The sequence below is a fragment of the Phasianus colchicus genome, chromosome 3 (assembly GCF_987193195.1).
Source record: "Phasianus colchicus chromosome 3, bPhaCol1.hap1.1, whole genome shotgun sequence".
Classification (NCBI taxonomy): domain Eukaryota; kingdom Metazoa; phylum Chordata; class Aves; order Galliformes; family Phasianidae; genus Phasianus; species Phasianus colchicus.
In genome coordinates, this window is record NC_143438.1 from 59287283 (window position 1) to 59310060 (window position 22778).

General features: G+C 40.9%; 2 protein-coding genes across 8 annotated transcripts in view; one reads left to right on the top strand and one right to left on the bottom strand.

Moving 5' to 3' along the window:
• The window catches only part of CLVS1 (clavesin 1), a 92583-nt gene extending 82725 nt beyond the window's left edge, over positions 1 to 9858 (top strand). Inside the window, exon 6 of the mRNA XM_031612861.2 lies at positions 8735 to 9858. Within this exon, the coding sequence (XP_031468721.1) occupies positions 8735 to 8822 (88 nt within the window). The 3' untranslated portion in view covers positions 8823 to 9858. The remainder of the gene's footprint in view (positions 1 to 8734) is intronic.
• A 136-nt stretch (positions 9859 to 9994) lies between these two features.
• Positions 9995 to 22778, bottom strand: part of ASPH (aspartate beta-hydroxylase) — a 103502-nt gene continuing 90718 nt past the window's right edge. For 6 of the 7 annotated variants that reach the window (XM_031612953.2, XM_031612954.2, XM_031612952.2 and 3 more), the window contains 3 exons: positions 22666 to 22757; positions 18753 to 18886; positions 9995 to 13664 (listed from right to left, as the gene is read on the bottom strand). In XM_031612953.2, coding sequence (XP_031468813.2) covers positions 13514 to 13664; positions 18753 to 18886; positions 22666 to 22757 — 377 coding nt within the window. In that variant the 3' untranslated portion in view covers positions 9995 to 13513. Of the gene's footprint in view, positions 13665 to 14138; positions 18133 to 18752; positions 18887 to 22665; positions 22758 to 22778 lie in introns of those variants that run through there. The other variant, XM_090137641.1, reaches the window with a different exon arrangement.

Here is a 22778-nt window from a genome sequence, read left to right on the forward strand (position 1 = left end):
AAACATCCCTTTCTGTGAGACTGCCAAAGGGGTTCTGCACCTGGAGAGATGCTCACCCTACTCCACAGCCCAGAGAACATCCCTCAATTACAGTGGTAATTGACACTCAATTACAGTGTCTAACAATTTTAGTGTCAGAGATGCTGAAAAATCAAGATAGGAATTACTGGAAGAAGAATACAAGGAAATGAAAGCAGAAAATTAACTAATTGTGATACTTACTACCCACTTAATTTATTTTAGAAAATGAATCCATAGGGGGGAAAAAGGGCACATTTTAAGATGGAAGTGACCTGAATTTGTCACCTGAAAACTGACAAAGTAAGTTTGTCAACCTGCAGATGAGGAAAATCATAAAAGCATGGAATGGCTTAGGTTGGAAGAACCTTAAAAATCATCTAGTTCCAACCCACCTGCCATGGGCAGGGTAACATGTGAAAAAGCACGTGACACCAAGCATCAGTAAGGGGGAAATAGTATTAGAACAGATATGTGCTCATGCTTTGGCTTCAGGACTGGCAGCACAGCTTTGCCTCTGGTCACCAAGGCAGATGAACATAAATTTCACCTGAGAGGTGTGAGGAAGGTTAGGAGAGTAGAGATAATGTTTTTATGGTGAGAAACTATAGAAAACAGTGACATGTTTGTCCTTCCAGAAGAAAAGTTGAAATGGAAACACCGGAGGAAACGAAAAACAGGGACTGAGAACAGCTATTGAAGGAGAAGTATGACTTTAGCATGAGATCAAGTGGGAATAGCCTGACAGAAGTGCACTTTGGCTAGAAATTAGAGGAGGAGGTTTGCTTGACTTCAGAGGAGTGAGCTACTGAAGCTGTGAGTTTTGGATATGACAACCTCGCTGATGCACAAGTTGAAGTTCTGATGTGAGGTGGTTACCACAGGTCACACAAGACTAGACCTGCCCCTCAAAGTCTCATTAGTTTCCAGTTTCTGTTTCTGTTAACAGCAGTGACATGCAGTTGTTATTTCTCACCAACCACAAACAAGTGCATTTTCTCCCTGTGATACGAAATTGTACAAGATTTGTTTTCAAAAAAGAGTCCTTCCTTGCTTTGGAGAATGGAGTCTTTGTAGATAGGGGAGGCACTGAAAATCCTCTTTGAAGAAAAATGCCACTGACTCTAGCTAGCAGCTAAAAATGGTGAGATTTAACAAGTTTCTGTAATAAGGAAAATCTTTAATCAAAACCATTACAATTGTCATTTTTCCACCAGTGGCCACATGAAACCCCATTGGGGAAAAATAAAAACAGTGGAAATTGCACTCCCATCTGCAGAAATTATCTCACACCCTGGGAAGAGTCCCAAAATCCAAGTACTGCATGAACAGATGGGAAACAAAGGAAAACAGCTGATGACTCCAGATAATGAGTCTTAATGGCCAGGGAGAGAAAAAAAAAACAACCAACAATGACAAAATCCATCCGGAATATATCCGTTTAATTAAAATTCAGCTCAGTAAAGATTGAAATGGGTAGTGTAATAAATGCAAAAACTAGTATTAATACAATAGTAGCAATATCAGTTCAATCTGAAAGCTCAGCCATATCCCTTTTACAATTGTATGAGCAGCAATAGCAAAAGACTTTTCTCCTGTCTTGGACCATCTCTTCTGCATCCATGCAGGGCACCTGCCACTTGTGAGCCATGAGATTTGAGAGCAATGCAAATGGTGTGAAAATTCAGAGCACGGGGAAAGAAATCACCTCCCTTTCAGCTGCAGCCAAGCCTCCTGCGAGACCTGATGGTCAGCCTTGAGCTGGTGCAGCCAAGAGGGAGATCACACAAAAGCAAAGCATTTGTCTGTAGTGTGCGTGCTGGCTTTTGTTGATGAGCTGTTGTTTTTGGGAACAGCTGGAGGCTTTATCTGGGTGTGCAGCCTAATGGATAGTTATAGAGTGTGGCTGAGCCCAGCAGTTAGGGACTTGAGGCTGCTCGCAACCTATCACTGTGCCAACAGGGCATTTCATCTTGACCAGCTGAGTGGGAATAGCAAGCCAATATCTATTTGGGCACCTAACCGTCATGAGCACACGTGCCATTGGAGAGATCAATTTAGTGAGTGGGGATGATGCTAAGAAACTCAATTCTTGAATAGTTTCCTACTGTTATCACAAGTAAAGCATGCTAGAGACTCAGGAAATCCAGAATAAAACTTTTTGAGGTTCAAGCCAAACACAATAGTGTGAAATACACGATTCATGCATCAAGACACCATTAACTTTTCCAGCTGTGAAGTACTTTTGAGCACCTAAAGATGCAATGACCTGTCCTATGGTACATCAAAAACCCCCATACCAGGCACTTTGGAAACACAGCTAAAAAATCACTTGGGTTGTTGCTTTACCACATATTGTTGAAATCAGAATATGTAGAATTTTATGTCCTAGATTATAAGTAAAGAATTTCAAAGTACAGATTAAAGTTTGCCATTATTGCTGCCTGGTGTGGGGGTTATCAAACAGACTGATTTTCAAACAAACTTTTTGCTGAAACACAGTGTTCATTCTCAGAAACAGGATCCTGCTCCCAGATAGAGGGGTCCTACTGCTGGTACACACCAATGCCGGGTGGAACATTTTCAGACCCAAAAAGGGCTATTGGTGGGGGTGACTTAAGTTAAGGCTTTTATTTATTCAGATGGGTTCCTCCATATGCCCAGCTGGGCTGTGCAAGGCAGACCTTTCTAGCTGTTATCCTTGGTGTGACCTTAATGTGCCTTCACCATATGTTTCTGCTTTTATGGGTCATGCTTTATGCTGGTTCACAGTCAGCACCAATTTACTGCAGAAGCAGTAAAATACCAGCAAATAAAAATCCATATGAAAATGTGTGAAAGCTTCTCACTGCCCATGGATGGCACCTGGGTGCTCTGTTTGTAGCTGAGACAGACTGTTCCACATTTGTTGGAGGAAAAGGGAAACACTCCGTGTAAGATTTCTGTTCTATTGCTCAGTACAGAAGACTTATGGCATGAGATTTGTACTCACTGTTGTATTAAGCACATTCCTTGGGAGGTGGACAGGCACGTGGATGTGACCCCTGTCCCTGGGACAGGACAGGCAGTAGGCTGCTTCCCAGGGGTATCTGCAGCATGGTTTCCATCTGTTAGCAGCCCTTGGTTGCTAGTGTTCAGTGCAAGGGCTCACAAACACAGGCTGGAGTTGGGAACTGATGCCATTCAAGCTGCCTAAAATATTGCATTGTAAATTATTTCTTCAGCTAGCTATAAATTTGCCTAAAGTTTAGTAGTTTAGATTAGAGACATGACACTTAATAAAACAAATGGTTTTACACTGCTTATGTCTTTTGCTGCCTTGTGGAAATCCATCTACATCTGGCTGAGTTACAAGCCTTTGAAAAAGCAATTCACACGTGCTCTGTAGAAACATATTGAATTTTGGCATTTAACGACCCCAAGGATTGCCTCATGCTTTAGCTTGGCCTCTCAGCACAAATAAACCTGTTCAGCTCCAGCTGATGGTTCAGAGCCCACGGTGTGCAGCTCCTGTCCAGGCCACGGGGTGCAAAGGGTTCTTGTAATTGTACCCTTTACTTGTGATCTCAGCTTGTCCTGCTCTAGGCCAGGCTGCAACAGGATCCACAGTTGGGAGTAGGCAGACTGCACCCGTGTTCCCAGGCTGCATCCTCCCTGCTGCAGGCAGAACTGGAGACAAAGACTCAGCAGTGAGCCTAGCTGGAAACTGGAGTGACTGGGGTGAGAGCCACAGGGCAGATGGAAAGGGTCGGAGGCAGCTGGGCCAGGAAGCACTCCTAGCTGGCAAGGAAACGGGGTTGCCTATGGGGAGGACTGTGGGACCAGGAGCAGTCCTTTGGCACAGCCCTGGAGAAGCGGGTGCTGCTTGCCCTTCATGTAGTCTTGGCAAATTTCTTGAATCAAACCTCACACAGATGGTGAGATTGCACGCTGCTGCTTCTCAGCCTGCCAAAATTTAGACTTTGGGTCTAATTTCCATAAGTACTCAGTGCTCACCTGCAGCTGCCATCAGTGGGAGGTGTGATTTGGTTACAAGAACTGCTGCATAATGCTGGGAACCCTGCAAATTCAGAGCCCAGCACTGGGAAAGGGGCACACCTGGACCCTCATCTCACTCACTTCTGTCCTTCACGCACAAAATGGAAATTAAAAAAAAAATCCTCACAGCAGTGCTATAGTAGCAAATGAATTAGCAGTTAAGAGGCACACAAGTGCTGTGCAGATGAACTCCCCGGAAAAGCTCAGGAGGGAATTAACAAAGGCTGTCTTCAGAGGAGGGCTTGAATAATAGGCAGGAAACGTGTCACACTGAACTTCTAGAAGAAAGCACAATAAATCAGCACTTACCAGCTTGGCAATGTCTGCCCTGAGCACTGAGTGAGGAAGGGGCCCTCTGGGTCAGCACAGTGTATGCTACTGGGGCAGGGCCACAGTAAGAGGTTGCATCGTCCCCATACATGCGGCTGAACGTCTGCTGCTCCCACCTTCTGGATTTTTCTCTTGTAGCACTGCTTGAGTTTCCAGCCTAAAAATGCCTCAGCAAGGCTGCTGTCATTTTGCAGGGACACAAAACTTGTGATGTAGGATCTGGGAGCTGCTTTTGCTGTATGACATGGGGCTGGAAGGTAGGATGAGTGGCAGTGGCCTGAAGTTGCACCAGGTTGGATATTAGGAAAAAAATCTTTGAGAATTGGAACAGACTGCCCAGGAAAGTGGTGAAGACTCCGTCCTTGGAGGTGTTCAGGATTGGTATAGATGTGGTACTGAGGGACATGGGTTAGTGTACTTGGTGGGAATGGGTTGGCCTTTGAACTAGATGATCTTAGAGGTCTTTTCCAACCTTAATGATTATGTTTCTATGAGAGCAAAATTAGGCCAGGAGATTTGTACTGATTTGCCCCTTGACCCATTGTGTTGGCAGATTGCTTTGGGCCAGCTCAGCTCTGCCCCACCAGCCAAAAAAGGACTTTCTATCACTCTTAATTCATGTCAACACATCTGCATTGTTTCTGTAACAGCAAGAAAAAATAATTTTTCCCCCTAATGAAGGCAAGCCCTTGGGGTGTGTTACAAAGCATGCCCTGGGGTGCTGGGCCCTGCACCAAAAGGAGGGAGGAAGGCAGAGAGAAGTGCTTGACAATATGAAAACCCATAGGTGTGATTTTTAAAAAAGTGTTTTCTCTGCTTTTCATGTTCCGTAAAGAGAATGAATAATTGGGAGATGAGCAGCCCTGAGGTGCTGCTGAAATGGAAAGGGAATTAGTGGGAAATGAGCAGATGGGAGGTGAGAGGTAGATGAATAGAGTCGCACAATGGGATCTGATTGATCGGCTGCAGCATGTCATGCTGAGAGCTGGAAGCTTCCTGCACTTGGGGAAAAAATAGCCACCCTCCTTCCCTCTCTGCAAAAGCCTCCAAAGGAAGCACAGAACACACGGAGGGTGTCCTTGCTCCTGTGGGCTGTGGCACATCCACCTCGCTGTGATGGAAGGCACGAAATGAGGGATCAGAGAACTGAGGGTTCTCTGTCTTTAAAAGCAATCATGTGCCAATGTGCTGGCAATTATTATTAGCTCAGAGTAGGGGTTCAGTGTTTTATTTCTTATGGGAAACAAAAGCGATACCCAGCAGATGTCTGTCCCTGTGAGGTGATTCACTTCATCTGTACTCTGACAAGAGCTGTCTGAAATCAATGCATCTCAAAAACCTGCATTTGAGTTTTATTAAGGTTTTATTTTGACTGAATTTGAGCGAGTAGCATTAAAATGACCACACACACACAAAGCCATCTGCTCTCAAAGATATGGATGTACATACCAACGTGCGGTGCTGTCATTTGAAATATATGGTTGGCCTGCTGGAGAAACAGCTGGATAGTGTTGATTTTCCAGTATTCCAAATATTCTTGCTGAACAGTAAAAACACCATGAGGGCTTTGATTGACGCATTAAATGGAGCACACTCAAATGATACTTATGTCTCAGAAGTGAGACTGAGAATTCATTTCTTTTTCCATTTTCTCCATTTTGCTCTCCCAAGCAAGGCTAACTAGACTGGGAAACTAGGCTGGGAAAGTTTATGGGCATTGACTCATCTGTTCATTCCTTCAGACTTGGCTTCCAGCCCACAGTGATCTCGTATTTTTGCAGGAGCCAGGTCTCCTGCTTGTATTGTGTTAAAGATAGGCAGAGCAGAGAGTCTGCCAGCCCAGGGACCTCATCTGTGTGATACAAGCAGTTGCCTACTTGTATTAAATTTTAACTCAACCAAATCCTCTGCACCCAAACATCTTCCAGACTGGATGTTAGGAAGATTTAGTGGAGAAAGGAGGAAAGCCAGAAGGTTTTGAATTCAGATATTTCATTTATAGGGCCAAAGCTGTGGCATGTGAGTACTGAAAGTAATACAGTGTGCGACAGTTGTGGCTATGATACATAGCAAACATTGTCTAAGAAATCATGAAAACTGTTGTACCTGATGTCAACAGATAAAAATTCATCAGAAGAGAGTGGAGATTTAGACTAGATACAAGTTTTCTACAATAGGAGTAGCGAAGCACTGGAACAGGTTGCCCAGAGAGGTGGTAGATGCTTCATCCCTGGAGATATCCAAGGTCAGGCTGGACAGGACTCTGAGCAACCTGATCTATCTGTAGGTGTCACCTAGTTCAAACCAGATAGCTTGTAAGTTTTAACATGATCTCAGCTCCAGGTGTAAAAAATGCAGTGTCCACTGGCATGAAAGGTGCAGAATAGGGAACCTTGTGCAAGGCCAGACTTGAGCCAGGCAGCCCCAGTGTGGCTGAGGACATGCAGCGGTCACAACTTAGGAGGGTTCCTCCAGCTTTCAAGTGTGAGAATCACAGGGAACTTTCATTTGCAGGGTTCAGTAATACACAAGGACATGGAGGATTTATTTCCCTGAATTTCTTTATTGCAGGATAATACACCAGTGAAGGAAAAAAATGGCAATGCAGTTAAAATGGTCAGCATTACTATTAAAATAGAAACCTAGCTTGAGTACTAGCTTTAATAATACAGCCAACATAGAAAGATACTAATATTGTGTAAACTTGCCCATGCACAATGGTGCTGCTTTCTTCTGACTAAATGTGTGTTAGATACATATAGGGAGCCTGTTTTCAAAAAGTATTTGTCATGGTCTCCACAGCAAAATGTAATTCCTGGTCAGACTGGAATGCTTTATGTAACACTGGCCTATTGCAAATTATCTTTTCTCTTGGAGACCGCTTTCATAGAAGCTTCAGGCGTAAGAAAAATAATTATACAAGTTATTCACAGTCACAGTATTCATTGGTGATCAAGTGCTATAGAATGACAGGACGCAATTTATTAATGATGCTTATCAAAAGAGAAGCGATCTCTAATCTCATAAAATAGCTGATGCTTAAAGCGAGGTTACCATAATGATCAAACGGGAACTACAGGCACATCCCAAAAGTAATAAGTTATCCCTAGTTCTAAAAGCTATCCATGACAAAACTGGCTCTTTAAAATGATATTATGCCACAAGCAAATGCTCGCTCCTGCTGCCTTTGGAAAAGTTCCCGATCCAGAGAGTGATTTTGCTCTAAAACTCATTGCTGACTACAAACTGGGAGGCAGTTCTCAGCCTGAAGCAGAGAAAATGGAGGATAATGAATCTCTGCCGCATACCATCAGTTCCTCCTTCCATAGCTCAGTGGGCAAACTCAGGAACACACAGGCCACAGAAAATGAAATCCTCTTGAATTTTCCCATTAGGTTAAACCCATTCAGCTTTTGTCACTGCCAGAAATCTCCACGCTCCACTTTCTTACTCATTTGTTCTGTTTTTTTTTTTTCTTTTTTTTTTTCCCCCTCATTAGAAGCAATGGATAAACGGTTTCCCACCTTGAATACAGAAATGAATTTAAAATTAACTGCCCCTGAACAAGATTCTCCTTCAAGGGTGTAGATGAGGAGATAAATGGCAGGAGTGGGCACACCAGAATCTCCCTTGTTGTCACATTAGTGCTGGTTTCTTCATTGAGCTGGGCAGCTCAGGGAAGTTGTGCCCCTTAGACCTCCTCATCAGTAAAATGAGATTTATATACTTGCTGGTCTCAAGATTTGTAACGAGCATGAGCTGAGACTTACTCCAGTGAGCATGTGTGTTATTTTATTTTATTTAGTGGTGAGGTGCCGGAACAGGCTGCCCAGAGAGGTTGTGGATCCCCTATCCCTGGATGTGTTCAAGACCAGGTTGGATGGGGCCCTGGGCAGCCTGGTCTAGCATTAAATGGGGAGGTTGGTGGCCCTGCATGTGGCAGGAGGGTTGGAGATTCATGATCCTTGAGGTCCCTTCCAACCCTGGCCATTCTGTGTTTTGTGCAAAGCAAGCAGGAGCAGAGCAATGTTGTCCAGGAGGATAAGCAGCGCCAAAAGATCCCATGGCACCTCAGACCTTCACTTTGCTGTGTGCATTCAGCATTATAGAGAGTAGCTGAGCACAAATTCTTTGACAGCATTTGAAATAATTAAGGAGTCACTTTTTATTCACACTTAAAGGATCGTGTCTCCAATTTCTTGCATAGTCTGGAGTAAACAAATTCAAAGCTATGGAAGTGAAAATGGCCAAAAGCAAAAATGATGAACCGAAGCACAGCAAAGGGATTGCAGGACAGGGAGTGTTTCTGCAGCAGCCCTTGCTGGCACGTCCCTGTTCTTCTTTTCAGGTCCCAGTCGGTGGTGGAAGCTGGCACGCTGAAGCATGAAGACTTGGGGGAAAGCGAGAACACCCAGCCACTGCTGGCTCTGGACTAAACCCTACATGCTAACCGCAGACATCCAGACCCCACCCACCCAGAAACCACCGAGCACACGATACGCATTCACACACGTTTCGCTTGAGAACAAGTCCTTCATCTTTCTTGAGCGAGTAACAAGAGCCACCAGCCATCTGCCCATGCAGCCAACGCTGAACAGCTTTTCTATTGACACAGGGTGTGAAGGAAGACATAGTGGGGGTCTGTCCATATGTAAAGAATTTCGTCTTCTTTCCTTTTTGGACTTCTGGCATCAAAGAATTGGAAATGATGGGACTGCCCTCTCCTTTTAAAGAAACCAGTGTGTGTCAGTAGAAGTTTTCCTGAAGCCTCCGGTAGGGATGCTCAATTTTATAGAAGCTAAGGTTAAATGCGTATTAAAGCAAAGCATCTTTAAAGTCTGCACTGTTCAGTGTGGCTCAGAGGGCAGAAACAGCATTATATACAGTGTGTTTGAGATCTGCAGAAGGATTTTGTATTAAAAAAGTAAAAATCAGTGCCAGCATAATGCCATACAACGTGACACTTTGTGATTGCCTCATCCACATTGCTTTTAGGGGGGGTCAGTTATTTCAGTATCTAGCAAAAAGGATTCTCAACTTTTGAAACCCTTACAAAACTGTCAGCTAAGTGGAATGAGCTGCACGGGCAGCAGATACAGACAATTTGGAATGCAATTATTTAATTCTAATGATGTGTTTTTCCACAGGCGACTCGGGAACCCATTAGACGTGTGCACGTGTATGCGAGGGGGTGCCAGGGAGACCCACCGGACACATTCAGCAGTGATTAATGGTTCATTCAGATTTTTCATTTAGGTCCCAACCTCAAATAAAAGCTCTGCAGAACCATTTATCCCCCTCCCCTCCTGCAGTCAGTGTAAGGTGTAGCCAGAAGGGAATGCTGACTGCAGATGCAGGCCACGGTTAAAACAAGAAAGGAAAACTTAGAATTAATTATTCAGTATAGGCTTCTGCTAGAAGGAAATGTGGACAAACAGAAGAACTGAAATGCCAAAGATCAGTTTGTTATCTCTCTCTTTGCTCTATTCGCAAGAAGAGTCCCATCCCTTCACTGAAATGGAAATCAGATTAAAGAAATAAAAGAAAAATTGTTATCAAATTGCATGAGCAGTGACTTTATTTCCTAAAACAGTTACAACCACCATACATGCTTTTTGTCTTCAATTTAATTGCCATGCATTGACAGTTACTAGAACACGTGGTTGGCACCAACATATCAAAGATAATCACACAAACAGTACAAATATAAAATGAGATGATAACTCACGGGCTGCACAAGAGTTTTTCATACAGCTCTGGAACATCCACCGGATTCATAAGCAATGCTCTGAAAGTGGTGGCCTGGGTCAGCTGGAAATGGTCATCCCTAACAAATGGAGTAACAAAACACTGCCTTCATTCACAGCCTGTTATGCTTGCACAAGGCAGAAAAGACACCCTACAGATCCCATTAACACAACTGGGTTGTATCTGCTTGTACGTGTACAGGACAGTCTCATTCACAATAACCTTCCTCTGTAGCAGTGTGTTACTGGGGCAAGGCCTGGCCTCCACAGTGAGAGTCTTTAGGGCAGTGAATGTTCCCAGCAAAGGATTCAGAAAAAGCAGCAAACACTCTGAGGCTTGCAGGGACGTTAAACAAATGACTGAGCCCATTTACTTTTGGCTTTTTTTCCATTCCTCTATCCTATGGCATTATAACACACTACAGAAAGTTGTGACTGGACACAGCTCCCCCTTTCCCCAAAGCTCATGAAAACTCTCAGACATTTGGATTGGTCACAGCAAGCTTGCTTAAAGCATAATATAAATCAAACATACATTAAAACAACAACAACAAACCAAGGCAGACACCTACTACACTGCAGCATTAGTGAAGAAATACTTTGGTTTGCAATTTTTCTCTGTTAATACACTTATCTCCACTGCCATTGAATCTTTGTGATGGCCTACACTGCTCATTCAAGTATGTACTTACTACCTTACAAATGCCCTGTGCTGCTATTTCCCTCTGGAAGCACAGCTGAAGAATGAAACGTTTAAATTGCAATAGTGTTCAATCTGAAAAGCATTTCCATTCACTTCATCTGTCGGTATTTCCAATGTGTAAAAAGCTTTTTCAACATGAAATACTGGATGGCAAAGAGGAGTAACTAAAATAACATATTATTTATTCACTGCCTAATTTCTGTGTTTTACTATATATATATATATATATTCACCATTTATGTATCTAATCCAATAAATGAATCTAACAAAAAGAGATGCTCTCAGCTCCTTGACAGGTTGGCAGAGAGCAGAATCACTTCAGTGCTGCAGCAGCTATTCACAAGAAACCTTGTCACGTTCAAGGCACTTAAGATATCAAATGGTCAATATGTCACTACACAGTTTAATGAACAGTGCCACTCAGGCACACACACATTCTAGGTAGATAACTTTGATCTATTTGCCAATTGCAATCGGTATATATAAAGCATGTGACTTCAAAGGAACAATCAGGACAGCATGTCTGCTTATAAATAGAGCTCCAAAGTTTTTACCACTTCTTTAGTGTTCACTCTGTGCTATAGAAACTAAAATGCAATAATAATAAAAGCATTCCTAAGCCACTAATTTTGGTTTAAACAGTTCTTCATTACTTCAGTACAAACTATGTCTTTATTTTACAGAATAGCAAAATAGTTTATAATTTCTACTGCTTGATAAGTGTATGGAGATACAAAGCACAGCCTGACTCAACAACTACCAGGATTACTTTTTTTCTTATTGTACTACGACTTCTTAATATAAAAAGTACATTCTTTCCAGTTTTATATAATTCTTGTAAAGCCTCCAAAAGTATTTTCTAAAGTGTGAAACTTATAAATCTTTCTCAGTTTCCATGATTATTCACAGAGAACTGTCACCTTACAGCAGATGGTACTCTGTGTTATTGCTGATATGGACAACAAATTAAAGTCTAATCACCACTACTACCTAAAGCTGACTCTTGATCAGAGAGGGCTTATCAGTGTGTGTTCTATTTATTTTTTAATAGTCAGAAAGGAAATTAAAGTGCACACCTCCAGAAATGGGTTACAACAGCTTATGGTGCAATTGTCATGCGATACATGATATTACAAGATTACTTAAGAAAATACAAAGTCTGAAAAATGTTCAATTTATGGGAATACAAGGCTGCTGCCTATATTTTTTGCCTAGCAAATATGGCAGTCATGCAGCATGTGCTATTTATACCTACAGTACTTAGGCAACATGGTGTAGTCTCTGCAGTACAAAATCATGGAACATTAAGCAAATAAGACAACTGTTCAGTGTCCTTTAAACCATGAGGCCAAAGCTCTGAAGACTCAGTAACCCTAATGTCTCCTTGCTTAGTACCTGTCTCTCACAACCCTCAGTAGTGATGCCACGATTCCTGATGAGCTTGAGCAGACCCGAGCATCCTAGCACACCTATCCACTCCCCGCCGGCTTTGCAGGTGAGTAGATCACAGTTGGTTTCAAACATTAGCTGTGCAAACTCTGGTTTATTTTGTTAGTGTTCTTAGAAATTAACAGTGGAGGCTTCTGCACCTTCCATCTCCCATCAAACAGGGAGGAACCAAAAACCAGCCAACTGCTTAACATACAGGATTTCTCTCTTAAAAATAAGGCTTTTTTTAACATACAGTAAACTCTGGGTAGCAAATACAGAGTATACTGTAAATTATGCTGTGATAACACTGCTTCCGGATTGTACCATACATTTCAAGAAAAGGAAAACACCACTAGGTCAATTCAACATCTTCCAAAGTCACCTTACAAAATTGAAGTTTACCTGCTAAGAGAACTATTTTGTTTTAGAAGGACAACGATCTACTAAGCAGCAGAGTATGCAAGTTTCTGTTTGCATTTCTAGGAAGGCAAGAGAAGGCCGCAGGTGGAAATAAGAAATCTGTTCATATACTACCTTTGTTGTGCTACAGCACAATGTACAGTATATGCTTATAGCTAGAGATGTACTTTGTATATACATTATTTTTAAAAATAGTGGTTGACTGAAGAAGATCTGTTCATAATTATACTAAAAAAATAGTTATTCAGGTAGAAAAAACAACAAAACACACAACCCATTCACATTATCTAGAGTTGATAACATAGGGATATGTTTTATACCTAAAGCAGTTAACATTACAACTGCGCAATGATTATCAAAGCTGATTAGATGCATGTGTCTATAAATACCATACCTGCTGCTTCCCAGAAAGAAGCCTGGGAAGTATTTCCCAGATGTATTATTGCAAATCTTGTGCCTGAATGTGGCCAGGCAGGTAGAACACATCATACAGGCATAGTAAAAACATCTGCACATTCCTCAGCTTGAAAATCCAGACCTGTATTGCTCCTTGACAGACAAGACTTGTATTCTCAGACTTGCAGCCAGAAAAACAATATGTATCAGTGCTATATCAGTATGAAACAAACATGGCTTTTCTTTTTTTTTCTTTTTTTTTCTTTGTTTCTTAAACTCAAGTCCTCTGTGATTGTAGAATGTCATTATCTCTTTTAACCCTTACAATACTAGCATTCTTCATATGCTGTATAAATTAATCCTGCATGTTTCTATTTGCATACTCTGTCAGGTTAAAGCTCCTCTGGCTCTTCACATCAGATACAATCCCTTAAATAGCAGGAAGGGTCCGTCTCTGTTGTGCTGTTAACTCAGGGTGCCACACATCAACAATGAATATCAGACGATAACTTTCAGCATCCTGCCACACTTCGTGTTCGAAAGAGTCATCAAAAATAAGAACTTTCCCTTCTTCCCAGGTTCTGCAACACAAAAAGAACATGCTTTAGTGCAGTATTTGAAGTGCCATGATGCATGCAAGCTATACATCAGCTCTGAAGATGTTCTCCTACATATGAGAACCATTTAAACATATATTGCACAGACAGGAATTCAGTACCTAATATTAATATACTGGAGTATCAGAAATTTAACTGAAATAAACTACAGGAAGATCAGTCTAATGAAGCTTTGTTTTATTGAAAGATTGTTTTCTCTCCCTCTGCCTAGTTATGGCCACATGTGCCCACATACACGTTCAGACATTTGCAATATTTGTTATTTATTTAATTTTTATGAGTTTAGTCCAATAAGCTAGGAGTGTTCATCAAACTCGGCGGCATAATACCAATATAGTAATCTTCTCCCTCTTTTCTAATCAGATATACACTGAATGAGTAATGGAAACTGATGGAACGACGAGCAATATGGCTTGAAAATAAATTACTTTAAATCTGTTCTTTTTTTTTTTTTCCTGAAAACCAGAACAACACAATTAGGTCCTGATTCTGCTTTATCATTTCAGTGAACATAAGTCATATCCCATAAATCCATTTAAAGCACAGAGTCTAAAGATTTTTCTTCATAGGAATGTCACAGTGATATAGCATACACTGATTCAGGTTATACTGTTAATGTTGAAACTGAAAGCATGAGGCCACATAATAAATCCCTTCTGCTTCCAAAGTACCACTAGGGCAGAGATCACTGAAGTGGACCTAAGTACTCTGGCTTACTGTTCACCACATGTAAAACCAAGTTGTAATAATGGAATCCTTCCAAGATCTGTACCTCTGTTAAGGCTCAAAAAGGGAAACATGACTTACACAAACCAGCTTATTTTTAAGCACCTCCATTGTTTGAGAAATTAAGAAAATGGCCACATTTAAAAGCCACATCAAAAGCAAATAGAGATGGGAATAAACAGTGGCTTATATCCGCATTTCTTTCTGTTTTATAAGTATAGAATCACAGAACAATTTAGGCCAGAAGAAACTTTAGAAAGTCATCTGTTCCAAGCCTCTGCTGAGAGCAAGACTTACTGCAAAGTTGGATGCAGCGCTGAGGCCAGAGATATCTCAGGTTCTCATCTAGTGGAGTTTTTAACATCTACAATGATAGGCATCACCTCTCTGAACATCTTCTCAAGCGTCACATGCTCCAACTTTTTCTTGTTCATTCTCCACGGAAGTCACTTCAACTTATCAATGACTTTCTTGCACAGAAGTGTCCCAAACCAGACACAGTACTACAGATGCAGTATTTGGAGTGCAAAAGAGGGAAAAAATTGCTCCCCTCAAACTGATTCAAATGCACTTATTAATACAGTTCAGTGTGAGGTTAGCCTTCCAGCACAAGAGCACATGTTCAACATGCCTACTAGGACTCTTTGCCCTTTTCAGTAAAGCTGCTTTCTATCCAGTACCCACCCAGCCTATACTGTTATCTGTTATCAAATTGCAGGGCTTTGCCTTTGTTGAACTTCATGAAGCTTCATTTCCCCCACTTCTCCAGCCTGATGAGATCTGAATTCATAATTCTGAAGATATTTAATGCCTGGTTACCTGCAGCCTTAATATTGTAAAAATCAGCATATGAGCAGAGAACATTAGAGATAATGTCATCACACTGTCACTGCCCTTCAGATCACAGTCTTACCTACTCCACTTGGATACAAGTAGGCAGTTGTGTATTACATGGTTTACCCATCAAAAAGTTAGGCAGTGGTACAAGCAAAGCAAATTTATTTTACATTGCAGCAAGACAGAAGCATTTGTTTGACTGTTCATTGAGTCTCATCTGAAGGGATATAACAGTCAGTCAACTCAGTAACAACCAATGTTACCTCTTAAAGCCATCCTACTATGAATGCATAATCAAGTATTTCAACAAGAGAAGCAGTTTATGAACACTGATGCCCTTAAAGGAAATTAGAAACTGTGAACAGTAGTGATAAAGAAGCAAAGATCTTGTCATCAAAGATGGAAATAAATTGCTTAGCTCATTCAAATGTGCTCATTCAAATGGAAAACAATTTTCTATTAAAAAAAAAAAAAATCAGTGAAAAATGAGGTCTGGATTCCTAAGTCATCTAGGTATTTTTGAGCATTTAAGTCAACAAAAGCAAAACTTAGCTATCAACGTTTATGGGGATGTTCTGTAATGCTCCGAAGGAAAGTGGAAATTGAAATAGGATCATTTCAGTTGAAACAATAACCTAAACATATTTTAAGCAACAGTGGGCAACCAGCATAACCACTGAAAAAATCATACTGCCTTGCACACGAACACTGAAGGCCCACATAATTACCTTTTGCAGGTTTAAAGTATGATCACGTATTTTTTTCTGCTACTGAGTCAGCTATCCAATACGAAAAATGTTTTATGTCATATGGGCCTCGAGTCTCTGATTCTCTGCTACTGCACTAGAATTACATTGGTATGACTCAACTCAGTGCTGTAACGTGGTAAAGAATTGTGGGTTTTCTGTTGTTGTTTTGATTTTATGTTTATTTTTGATTAAACAAAGCCCAAACTGCGCTAAATATTCTGAAAGTGTAAGCCTAGTTAAAGACAGTAGAAACTCCAAGTACAGATGAAATAACTTCAGAGGTTACAAGCTGATCTATCATTTGCATCAATCATACTGGGATGGGCTGTTTTGCATAACAAAGAAGTCATAAAGTTGAGCTATTAGCTGTTTTTACATAGATTACAAAACCCACCACTAGTATGCAAATAAGTATTTTCCAGATGTCTTCATGGTATCAGAAACACTTCACAGTGGGACCACGGGGACAATATTACTCTGGCATGGTGCTAAGCCACTTTGGAGTAGTTTTATATCACCTGTTCAGGTCTTACGTCACCCGTTACAGGTGAGATTTTGGACTGACTTCTGCTTAAGGCTGTAATTCTGCATCTTTGTTTCAAAACACGATTACCACATCTGGCAGATGTTTGATTTCTGATAACTAGATATTATTTACCTACCATTTCTGTACACTGTACCCTAGGCTTTCCTCAAGACTTCAAAACGCCCCAGTGACCTCAAATTACTATAGCTGTGCTGAATAACAATGAGGTGCACAAGCTCCTGGTAGCAATCAAAAGATTCTCCTGCAGGTAACAGAGTAAATCACAGTGCTAGATAGAGCTGAGTTGCCTGTCCATCAAAGAATGAGCTGCATAGTAGCACTGTCCCACTAAACACACACTGGATGACATAGAGCTAATGGGTACAAAATCTTCTACATTGTGCATGTAGCAGTGGGACAGGAAGCCAAAGAAGAATGGCATCAAAGCCCTGTCAAACCTTCATACTTGTGCCAGCTCTCCTGTTTGAAACCATGGCTTCCTAATGTTCTGACCCACTAGGAGAGGAGAAAATGAAAATGCTAAAGATACGATTTCTTCCTGACGTAATTTCTTTCCACAGCATTTCACCTCTATCAGCTTCTGTGGAGAAGGGGATGTAAAAGCACTTTTTCATTGCCATTACTGGGCATACTTTAAATGAAAACCCTCTCTTCGAATGTATAGCTCTTGCCAAAATCAACTACAGTTAAGACATTCCAGCACAGACTGTGGTCACCTCTTGAATGTGAGTTTTACATTTCAAATGAGTGAGTCGGATGCATAAAAATGAGCCTAGCTCAGAAGCTTAGATAGTGAGTGGAATGCTCTGACCGCAGCACACCAGCAACAACAGACATTTCTCCACTCTGCTCTGACACATCCTGATGTTGAGGAACCAAGGGAGGTAGTTAAGTTCATTTTCCACATCACTATCCCTTCTGTTCAGATTAAGGCAAAGAAGAGTGGTCAGCTACAATAACGGGAGGTGAGTTGTGGACACCTGCTACCTTGGAAGGGAATCAAAACCACCACTTTGTTTACACAGGCACAGAATAGCCACCTGTGATAATGCCTTTCAGTCACCGTAGATCCGAATTCACAATAATGTCCCACAGTTAAAAGAATTCATGTTTTCCTATTAATCTATCAGCCCATTAGGTATCTCTACCTTCATCCCAATATCTATCTTAAACTTGTTTTGGATACTGGATTGAAATGATGGAAACAAGCATATTTGTCACTACCTAGGCAGTATAGGTTTTATAGTTTAACAGTCTGACACAGTCAGCGTTATGTTGGCAGGAACCCTAACACATCTATAGTAACATTTTTAACAGTTGCATAATTGCATCTACAAAAATTATAAAAAATTCTTGTTGTAGTTATTTTCAGATGTTCTGGAAAAAATCTTTGCCACATATTGCAGTCATGCAAACAGGAGCGGCGCTTCATTTCATCATATCAAATATTACTGTACAGTGGTACCACAAAAAGAATTCAAAGTCAACACTTTGACAAAATACTCACTATTCCAAATAAATATATCGAGATACCAAGGGTTATTAGAAGTCCACCTAATTCTGCAAGTTAAGTCTGTGAAAAGTTAATATTTTTAAACACAGGAAAATATAATGTCACATAAAAATTCAACTGGAATATTTTTTTAACTGAATTATCTTGAATTAGAATGAATGCTAGGAATAAGGTTTCTGCAGACATACAATAATATTTGGTTACAGTGGTGAAAACAGGGCAATAGCTGTTGCTCTGTAAGTAAAGAGCATAGAATTCAAAGTCAAAATTTAAGAAAATCAAACAAAAACAAAATAACAAAAACACAAATCAAACAAAAAATAGATCAGATAGAAAATTCTTTTGGCAAGTATATGAGATTGGCATTGTAAAGGTAAACACAGATTTCATGGACAAAAAAACATTTTTTCCCACACTAACCCAAAAAGAGCAGCTATGTCTCTAAAGATTCTTCTGGCATTGTTTGTTTGACAACTGACATGGATATGTTTATACCAAGAGCAAGGGTGCAAGTTGCCTGCTTAAAGAAATACACAGCACCTCCTGATCAGTAAAACATCCTTTTTTTTTTTTTTTCTTTTCATTAGACACATTACCACATATCTTTTCAGGGCTGAGGATGGTAGAGGAAAATTAATAACAACAAAAACAACCAACGAACCAAAAATCCCAGACAATACCTGTTTTCCTGGGCACATCGAATTCTGCAGCCTTCTTTAGGTATCACTAAGCCCAAATGCATCCTTAGCCGACAATTGGTGGGCCCTGTGTGAGGCCAAACATGAGTTCCTGGAAGCATGACAGAATATTTGATCTGCAAGAAGAGAGAGAAGTCTTCAGCAAGGCCATTTTCACAACTATACTGCTTTGAGTTCAGGACTTCATTGCATCTCTTCCACGATGATATCACCTTCTGTTACTCTCAGCAATAATTGTGTATTCTCACATCCTGAAGGTGTTCAGTACTGTGGATGTGCATGTATATTTTTCATTTTGTTTTGGGCTGAAATGAATTATCTCCTATGTGCCAGTGGAAAAACATCCCATATCCAATGTAAGACCTGCAGACACACTTAACATCTAAAAGGATGGTCTACAGGAGGCACAAGACATGCATTGGCCAGAGCGACTGGCTGGTAGTCACTCTCAGATAACAATGAGATTGTGAAGGCTACTGAAAGTCTTAGCTGAAGCAACTATGTGATGATGGAGTTCAGGATCATAGGAATAGGAAGACAGGCAAAAAGCTGGAGTACTACCCACAGCTTTGAGAGAGCAGACTGGTTTATTCAGGGATCTGCTAGGAAAAATATCAAAAGACGCAGTGCTGCATAGAAGAGCAGTCTAGGTAATTTGGTTTATTTTTAAGGATCATGTCCTCCAAGCTCAAGAACAGTCTATCCCCACAGTTAAGAAGTACGAGATACTGAAAAGCTGAAATAAAGAGAGGAAGCATACAAGAGAAAAAAGCAGGGTGAGGTTACCCCAGATGAACATACTCAGAGTGTGCAGGGATGAAAGAAAGTCAAGGCTCATCTGGTGAGATCTAGAAATTAAATTGAAGGGCATAATTAAAGATTTCAACAGGTTCATCAGCAATAAAAGGAAGTATGGGAAAAGCACAGGCCCACGGCTGAACATGGCAGGAGATCTGATGACAAAGCCCATGGAAAAGGCTAAGGCACTAGATGCCTTTTTTGCCTCAGTCTTTAATGGTAAGATTGACCTACAGGAATCCCAGGCACCTAAGAACAGTGGAGAAGACTGGTGCAAAGACTTACACTCGTGTTAAGGAACATTGAACAAACTCAAAAAATCATTTCATAGACCCTAGCAGGTTTTAATCAGGAGTACTGAAGGAGCTGACTGATAATGTCAAAAGGCCAGCCTTAATCTCTGAAAGGCTACAGCAGGGGAGGTTCCCAGGGACCGTAAGAAAGCAAATGTTCATGTCATTAGTATGGGCAACAAGGAGGATCTGAGGAACTACAGGCCAGTCAGTTTTATCTTACAGATGGAGCAAGTAATCCTGGAAGCCATTTTCAAACACATGAAGGAAAAGGTGGTTGGGAGCAGTCAGCATGGATTTACGAAGGGGAAATCATGCTTAACCAGCTTTCTACAGTGAGATGTCTAGCTTGATGGATGAGGGGAAATTGGTAGGTATTGTTTAGCTCAACTTTTGTAAGGCTTTTGACACTGTCTGCCAATAACATCCTCATTGACAAACTGATGAAGTGGAAAATAGGTAAACTGACAGTGAAGGAGGCTGAAAACTGGCAGTTCAGACAGACTCAAGGAGCTGTGATCAAAGCACAATACCCACAGCTCACCAGAGGTAAACCCCAGGGTTCAGTATTGGGTCCAATACTGTTTATGCTTCACTGATGTCCTGGATGAAGGGAAAGAGTACATCTCTTGTCAAGGATAAAATATCAAGGAGAAAAGGCTTATACACCAGTTTTTTTCTTGCTGTCGTTCATAAGGGTTTTGACAAGTTGAGGATTGGAAGAAACACAAACCTCACGAAGTTCAACAAAGAAATGAAAAGTTCTGCACTGGAGGAAACTAACTGTATGCATCACTACAAGCTATAGAACAACTGTCTGGAAAACAACTTCACAGAAAAAAAGAACTCAGGGTACTTGTAAACAACAGCTTAAAACAACATGTTCTTGCAGCAGAGAAGGCCAAGAGCCTCCTGGGCTGCCTTTGGCATAACCTTGCAAGCAGGTTGAGGTAGGCGATCCTTACTCTCAAGCACTCTCAGCGATGGGTCCAGTTCTGGGCTACTCACTCCAAGATAAACATAAACACATCGAGCAAGTCTAGTGAAGGGTCACAAAGATAAGCAATGGCCTCAGAAATGGAAGGGAAGGCTGAGACAGATGGAAATGCTCAGTCTGGAGAAAGGAAGGCTCAGCAGGGATATTATCATTGTGATTCTACAAGGGCCCAATGAAAAGAATGAATATTACGTGACAGTGGTGAGGAGCACCTTTTCAGTGTAGCTTTGTTAAATCCTGTTATTTTTAAGACATTCCCAACCTTCCAATTACAACAAAATGAGCATAAAGGAATGTACGCCTAATGCCTAAGCTGTTCCCAACATCTGAGGTTTGATCTTACTGGAGATATCTTACAACAGCAAGCAATAAGCTCCAGTAGATGGAGTGGCTGTGGCACACACAGATGCTCCATTACACTGCCTCTGCTACAGTGAGATACATTAGCTTGTTTACCCTGTCAGATCTGAAGAAACTCGAATAACTCCACTACTGGCTATGGAGGGAAATTACTAATATCCCACAGAAATACTTCTCTAATGCTAGAAATACTTGCATTGTGGGAATTATTACTGTCATGTATGTAATTTGCCTCCACATATCTGTTTAGGTATGTCTGTGACATATATATACATAAACACACACATGTGCTGCACTCAAGAATTACATGTATATCATCAAATATTCCTGAACTACAGACAGGTTATACTGTGGTTGAAAACTAAAACTCTGAGGAGTTTTACTGGGGTACACTGGGGTGCCAAAAACGATGAACATAGAAGTAGCTTTTTGCACTCTGGGATAGATTTGTTTTCAGTTGTGGATGCCACAGAAAGCAGTTTTCTTGGGATTTGCCACACTGATTGTAATGATTTCTTTCATCAGTTACATTCACTTCAACCAGCTTCTGTAACAAACTAATGAAACAACAGCCTTATTCACTGTCATAACACTGGCCATTCAGTGTTCTTCTGCACAAAAGCAAGTCTAATGAAGGAACTGGACACTTACACAAAAGAATCAGGATTATGCACTGTGGTTTTCAACTTCAGTATCCTTTGTTTTGCTTGCTAAAGCTTACAGGTTTAATAATTTCTTTGGAAAAAAAAATTCTGATCTACAGAATCAGTTGTTATCACTGTTGGGCCATTCAGTGGCATATGTATATTTTATCCCTAGTATAGAAATCTTCTGCATGATTTAATGAGGTTAATTTGTAGCAGCGTAATCAGCAGAGATCGAGTGCATGAAACTAATTTTGTTGACACCCAAGGACACAGCCCATGGATGCAAAGTTTCCTTCCTTTATGTGACAGTGGCACTGTTTGGCTTCTGTGAGGTGATTCTCATTCCACCTAACACAGTCAGACTGGGGTAAGTTGTGAAGGTTATCATAGCAAGAGTCTGGCTCCCTGATTTAGTTTTGTACATTCAGCTGAGAATAAGCACTGGCAAACTTGGGTTAGAAAGGATCTAGCCTGACCACCTCAAAGCAGGGTTAGCTGTGTATCACAATACATAATTAAGACTAAGTTTAGTAATTTATTGACCCACAGTAAACAACTACTTACCCAGCATGAGCTCCTTATGATCACAAGAAAAACTGGTTCAACTAAAAATTCCATGAGCAACCTTTAGCTAATATATTTTACCTTTTATTTGCTCAAGGCTTTTACAGTATTAACTTTGTTGAGTGTCTGTGGCATTGCTAAATACACCAAGTTCATGTGTCCTTCTATACACATTCCTCAGCATCACCTGCTCCCAGCCTTAGGGATCTGCAAAAATGAAGAAGTCTGCCAGGTACCTGTCCTCTTCGGCAGCCCGTAGCTTCTGGGAATCTTTCCAATAAAGCACACGTTTTTGGAACACCTTTACAAGCATTCTCATTTTTTCTTCCTAGTGAAAATAAGTGATGTA